A 7,319-nucleotide genomic window follows, 5' to 3' on the forward strand; every position below is an offset into this window, starting at 1 on the left:
AGCTTTCAGGGAAAATGACTAGGGAATTTCCAGAGCAGGACCACTGAGCTTAAGGACTTGGCTTGTGCTTGAACCTGCTCTCAGCAGGCACCTTTGGCATTTTCCACAAGGTAGGATTACAGCTTCTGGAGAGTACAGTCCTGTGTCAGCAGCATGGGATCCAGGTGGAGGCAAGGTGGCAACACCCCTTTGTGACCCAGAGCCGTTTTTACTTGTGATGCTGACATTTTTACTAAGCTGTCCGTTGACTTGAAGAAACCAAATGTTATACTGGCCCAAATCCTTTGCCGTTTTTCTGAGACTATGGGGTGTAGGCAATGGGCTTGCCAGGGCTGCTCTCTGGGGTGACATGTGCTTTCTGATCTTGGCTTAGGCTTCTCCACAGACAGTGACGCTCACACAGGCAACAGCAGCAGGGCAACCGGTACAGATGATCCCAACGGTGACTGCAACAGCCCAGGTAGTGCAACAGAAGCTCATCCAGCAGCAGGTGGTGACTACAGCCTCAGCATCACTGCAGACCCCTGGTGGCCCAAGCCCAGCCCAGCTTCCAGCCAGCTCTGACAGCCCAAGCCAGCAGCCAAAGTTGCAAATGAGAGTCCCTGCTGTGAGGTTGAAGACACCCACCAAACCTCCATGTCAGTAGGATAGAAACTGGTTGGTGCTGTACTGGCAGAACTCATGTGGACTCTGGGATTTGCTACCTATAGGGTGGCTACACAGTTGTTTGACTTTGTCCTGTGTGTATGTGACCGTGGCAGTCCATGTTTAGGCAGTGCACACAGTCTTTCTTAGTGTGCACAGCTCAGTAGGGCTACATATCCTACCATTGTTGGATACCACTGTTCAGCATATGCATTGTAGTCTTTCAGCAGGAGAGATGACAGACCATCAGAGATCCACATCTCTTTCCAGAGCCTCCACTCTGGTCCTGGTCCTCTCTCTTACCCTTCTCAGTATGGCTTATGTTACAGGCACCCACCCATCGTGCCCCAGTGAACATTAGCTTTGATTTGAATGATTTGATGGCTGATACCATCTCTGTATAGTATGTGTTTAGACACATTTTACTAGGCACCTTCGTGGATCCTTTACAGTGTTCTTGTGACAAGCTAGTGTGAATCTCAGGTGCTATATACATGTATATGGCAGATGAGGTAGCCTGGTGGAGTTGAAACCAACAGTACTTTCCCTTACTTTTTTCCTGGTCTAGGCTTAGTCTGGAGAGCCTAGGAAAGCATCCACCCCACCCCTGGCAGCTCTTTACCGATTTCAGATGTTGTGACTGAACTGTTGTGCCTGTTATGGTCATTGCAGTTGAAGGGCAAAGGGTTAGTTAGAATGAAGCTGAGTCCTATGTGTTTACTCTTCTTACTACTGCAAGGTGACATGTGGCATTCATGGAAATAACAAGCTGACTATGCCAGAGTGGAAGGTCCATGTTCCACATCAGTGCTGAAGCCTGTTTTATGGCCTGGGTCGCCTGAGGCTTGTGCTGTCTTGTCAGCACTGCAGCCTGGATGACAGAAGTGGTTGTGTGCCATCATGTCCGTCCTACTGTTTGTGTCCTGTGTGGGCAGGAATGTGACAACACATCCCATCCTGATGCCACTCAGAACTCACTTTTGAGCTCTTAATGTGAAACTTAGGGAGAAAGTAGCAGGTGTTGAAAAGACAGAAGAGGTTCCTGTATGCGGTCCCATCGTTTTGTCTTGGTATGTGCTGTGTTGGAGGAAAGAGCTTTGGAGGTTCCTGGGTACCTGGTATCTGGCTCCCAGCAGCAGCAGCAGCAGTTCCTGTTCCCTGTAGGTCCATGGGCTCCTTAGTGAACAACACACCTTTCTCCATCCTTCCCACTGTTGTGACAGCCTTCTTCAGTGTGCCCAAGCCATGTGTTTGGTGGGACACGAGGCAGCGTGAGAAGCAGAGTCTTCATTTTTGGCAGTTGCTTTTGTTTATTTTTCAACCAGATAGCTGTTGTGTTTTTTAAAAAATGTAAGAAACAGGACTGAAATTGTAAATACTTTGTAAACACAAGCATTTGTACTTGAATAGGGTTTTAAAAGGACAAGATGTCCTACTAAGTAAAGGCTAATAAATAACCTTTCTACACCCTTCTTGTTCTGTATTTAATAGAGCAATGTTGGCACCAAAGGCTTTCAGTCTGTATTGCTCCAAAGTCACCCACTTTAGCTACCTGGCAACAGGACTGTACCAGGGAGTAGAAATGTCCTTCCTCCTCCTACCCTAGATGATCAGGTAACCCCAGTGTACAACCATACAAAGTCCTCTCCTTGGACACCTTCCATTATGACACCAGAAAAACAATGCTTCATTTCTGCTTAGAGCTATCAAGCAAAATCAGCCCTTACACCTCTTCCTTGGGGTTCAGCTCACACCCAAGACTCATGCAGGCAGATCCCCAGGTGGCTCTCAGTCTAGCTGGTCCCATGGTCTCCACCTCTTCTGGTGTGTCCGGCCATCACCAGATGCCTGATCCTGTACAGACCTAGACAAACCTTAATGACTCAGGTGAAGTGAAAACTTTGATTTCTTTGGAAAGTCACTTGTGTTGGATGGTATTATGCCGGGGCACACATGAAGCAGAGACACCAGTGAAAACATGTTTTGCTAAGGCAGACACGTGAAAGGATGCAGGAAGGATTGGTTTGCCTTACACTGAGTTGCTGAGTTCCACTTGTCATGACAGACTCACGTGGTGAGGCAAGACCCACGGAGGACACGTGATGTTTGGAGTATAAATAGGACCCAATGGACAGCTTGCATAGCCAGCTTTGCAACACTTCTTGGTCTTTAGTTTTCACTAATCTTTTCCTTGAGAGAGGCACAGCAAAGAGCTTCTCCTGGCTTCCTTGCTGGTCATAGCTGACTTGTGCTGATTCAGCCGAGGCCTGGCTGTGTCTGCTAGGTCGTGCCACCACTGCTGATGTCTGTTTGCTATCCCAACACTACTGAACTGGACTGCTGGTATATTTGTGAAGTGTTTGTGACTGGATCGAGCTGCTGCTCTTGATTCCTGTGAACTGAATCATTGGACAACACAGATTGGATTTGTTCCAAAGAACAATTTCTTAACAGATCCACTTCCCCCTGAATCCTAATAACCTTTCTTTCCCACTACCTCTGGTGGGTGGTGGACTAGAAGGGAGGTTAAAGAATTTTAAGAACCATTACTAAAATTAGGGCTGAGAAAAATTTAAGCCTACACTCAGGCCCGACAGGGTTGAGACACTGCCCATCCAAAATGGCTAGCTCTCAAGCATGAAGTGGTATACATACCCTTAATCCCCAGCAGAGAGGCAAAGGGGATCAGGCTAGCCAGGAGAGTTGGAGGGGGTTGGGAAAGGGGACCCATTCCACTCATCTGCCTGTACCCCACCCACTGTGCTACCCTGACACTGTATAGAGTCTGACCCCAGACTCATTTGGCCTGTCTACTTGCCTCTCAAGTCATCCTACCCACCGCACTGTTCAGCATGGTATGTAGTCTGACCAGGTAGGAACCCCCAGAGCCAGTTTACTACCACATACACTAAGATACTGGGATCGTACAATCGTACAGTGTCCTTATCCTAGATGAGGACCCCATCTTGCCATCCCTCCACTCACCTTCACTTGAGGATGGTGTGGCATCCTGTACTACCCTCAGAGTACACCCACTTCTGCTGAGACAGGAGCCCCTGCTACCCAAGAACCACCTACAGAACCAGGTGAGGTCCTGCAAACTTCTGAAGATTGACAGTAGCAATCTTCTAAGCCTGGAAGTTTACTCCTAGGCTCAGAGTAAGTAAGAGTTGAACTTACCCTTGCTGAGCTGGACCACGTCTGACACCCCATTTGCAGATCAACACAAAGTGGATCCAAGAACAGAAACCAGATCCAAACACCCATTCCATAAAGACAAGACCAGATAACCACATCAAAAACACTACCAGGGATCTCATTCCTGATGCCTAGGTCCTAGGCAAAAAAAAAAAAAAAAAATTTCTCCAAAGCCAACCATACATTACTACACAAAGTCTTAGTACACAAAGTCTAATTTGTGTCTCAACAAATTTAGAAAAACTGAAAATACCATGTATTGTACTTGGCCACAAAGAAACAACAAAACGCACAAAAATTCATGGAAGTTAAACAACACACTACTGGATAGAAATTGGATCAAGGGAGAAATCAAGAGACCAATTAAATTCCTAGAATTGAATGAAAATGAAAACATGCCAGGTAGGGGTGTCACACTTTTGTGAGGGTGGCAGGCTCTCAAGCCCAACCTGGTCTATTGAGTGAGTTCTAGGACAACCAGGGCCAGAGAAACCCCATCTCAAACCTAAGGGAGAAAAAGGGAGGAGGAGGAGGAAGAGGAAGAGGAAGAGGAAGAGGAAGAGGAGGAAGAAAAATGAACACACAATATACCAAAGTGTACAGGATACAATAAAGGTTACAATAAGAGGGAGGCTTCTATCACTAAAAGCCTACTTTCAAAAACAATCAAAAAGACTACATTAGAGATAACCAAAATCAGAGCTAAAATGAATGAAATAGAAACAAAAAAAAGAATCAATGAAATAGAGAGATGTTTCTTTGAGATCATTAGCAAGATTGGCAAACCCTAACCAAAGGAGACAAGAGGACCCAAATTAAAACCAGAGCTAAAAAGGAAAACACTGCAACAAATACTAAGAAAAAATGAGGGAGTCCTGAGAACATTTTAAAATTTATATTCCACTAAGCTGAAGAATCTAAAAATTGATGAATTTCTATATACATATGACCTACCAAAATTAAGATGAAGGAAGAGACCCATAACAACCAATGAGATAAAAGCAGTAATCTCCCAACTAAAAAAGTTAAAGGTCAGACGTATACAATGGAGAACTCTATCAGACATTCAAAGAACTAATATCAGTACTCCTCGAGTTATTCTGGAAAGTAGGAAAGGAGGGAACACTAAATTATTTCTTGAATTCAGTTTTAGCCTGATGCTAAAACCAAAAATGCACCAAAAAAAAAAGAAAGAAAAAAATTGTAAGCCAACCTCTTAGATGAACATATATGTAAAAATTCTCAAATATTTAAAAACTAAATTAAAAAAAGTTACAAAGATACACCATGATCAGGTTGGCTAAATCTCAGAGATGCAGGGATTATTCAGCATGTGTTAGTCAATAAACAATACACCACACATAACACATAATCAGACTCAGGGACAGAAACATGATCATCCCGTTGGATTCAGAAAGGGCCGGTGACAGAATCCAACATCTCTGTGATAAAAGAATCCTATAGGCAATAAGCTAAATGGAGAAAACCTCAAAGCATTTCCACTAAAATCAAATAAAACAAGAATGTCTGCTCTCCCTTCTCATGTTCCGTACAGTACTTGGAATCTTTAGCTAGAGTGGTGAGACAAGTGAAGGAGACAAAAGGAAAATAGGAAATGGAGTCCAAGAATTATGATTTTATACATAAATTATATATAAATTTATGATTTTATACATAAAATGCATACTACACGTACACACATACCAGTAACTCCATTATCTGATACATTCTGCAAAGTAGCAGGATACAATATTAGCACACAAAAATCAGTAACCTTCCTATATACAAATGCCAGACATAACTGAGAAATAAATCAGAGAAACAATCCCATCCATAATAGTCCTAAAAATAAAAGCTTGCTGGGTGGTGGTGGTGGCACACACCTTTAATCCCAACACTCAGGAGGTAGAGGCAGGGGGATCTCTGAATTTGAGGCCAGCCTGATCTACAGAGCAAGCTCCAGGATAGCCAGAGCTACACCAAGGAAACCCTATCATGAAAATAATAGTAATAAATTAATAAATAAAAAGCTTAGAATAAATCTAAGGAAGTGAAAGACTTGTATATTAAAAACTTCCAGACACTGAAGAAACCAAAAGATGAGCAAGCCTCACACGCTCATGGATTGGTAGGATTAAGATTGTGAATCTGAGGACTGCAGAGATGCTCAGTGGTTAAGAGCGCTGACTGTTCTTCTAGAGGGTCTGAGTTTAATTCCCAGCAACCACATGATGGCTCACAACCATCTGTAATGAGATCTGATGCCCTCTTCTGGTGTGTCTGAAGACAGCTATAGTGTACTCATATATATAAAATAAATAATTTTGAGGCCAGGCAGTGGTGGTGCAAGCCTTTAATCCCAGCACTTAGGAGGCAGAGACAGGTGGATTTCTGAATTTGAGGCCAGCCTGGTCTACAGAGTGAATTCCAGGACAGCCAGGGATATACAGAGAAACCCTGTCTCAAAAAACAAAACAAAAAAATAGATTGTGAATATAAGCATGCTACCAAAAGCACTTCACAAATTGAATGCAAGCAATCATCATCAAAACTCCAATATAGGTTCCGGTCTGGACCCGAGCATAGAGCAGGTCACAGGCGGCAGCTCAGCACCCAACCCCAGAAAACTGAGAGAAAGAGGGACTCCCAGGAGCTTTAACTCAGGTAGCATCCCAGGTAAAAATGAATCACCTGTGATGTCTGCTGTTAGAAGTTCTAATCCAGATGCTGGCCTCCGAACTTACACTACTCAGACCTTTGAAGGGCCATTGACAAGAATATCAAACAGCTAGAGATTGATTATCACTAATCTGAAGAAATCCCTCGTTTCACTGTCTGAAGAGACCTAAAATGCAAAGATCCTTATTGGACTTGATTTACTCTATTACAATAGAAAAGGCTGTGTACAGCTCTTGACTGTGTACAGCTCTTAAAGAAGAAGGTTGCCTTTACATAGACAAGACAAGGAGGGTTAAAGAGAGCATGAAACAGGTAGTGAAGGCCCTAAGAAAAATCAGAGAGAGAAAGAGACAGATGAAGGCTGGTACAAGAATTGGTTTTCAGCCTCTCCAAAGTTGTCAACCCTATTTCCTCCCATCTTAGGACCATTATTTGGGTTCTTTTTGCTTTTTTCTGCTGGTCCCTGGCTCTCAAATAGGCGGACTAACTCTATGATACAACAGATAAATAATTTGGTAGCAAAACCTACTCAGATACATTATCATAAGTTAGCTATGGAGGACCACGAGACTCAAGATGAGGTTGTTACTTTATACAGGGTGTCTCCAAAACCCATCTCCACCCAACCTAAAAGGGGGGACTTCTGCCCCTAGAACAAGCAGAGAGGGGCCACCCAGAACCCCCTTTGTCAGGCGATCTGAATTCTTGCGTAGGCTGCGAGGCTAAGCCCTGCAAGGGAATATAAATAAAAGATAAAAATATCTATCTGGGTTCCCTGAGGGACAAGCCTGACTGCA

The 7,319-nt window shown here is 43.8% G+C and overlaps 1 protein-coding gene across 1 annotated transcript in view; it reads left to right on the forward strand.

The window, feature by feature from the left end:
• Positions 1-2,112, forward strand: part of Ep400 (E1A binding protein p400) — a 107,646-nt gene extending 105,534 nt beyond the window's left edge. Inside the window, exon 53 of the mRNA XM_028777403.1 lies at positions 374-2,112. Within this exon, the coding sequence (XP_028633236.1) occupies positions 374-646 (273 nt within the window). The 3' untranslated portion in view covers positions 647-2,112. The remainder of the gene's footprint in view (positions 1-373) is intronic.
• The last annotated feature ends 5,207 nt before the right edge of the window (positions 2,113-7,319 follow it).

The sequence above is a fragment of the Grammomys surdaster genome, unplaced genomic scaffold (genome assembly GCF_004785775.1).
Source record: "Grammomys surdaster isolate TR1022 unplaced genomic scaffold, NIH_TR_1.0 309, whole genome shotgun sequence".
Lineage (NCBI taxonomy): Eukaryota > Metazoa > Chordata > Mammalia > Rodentia > Muridae > Grammomys > Grammomys surdaster.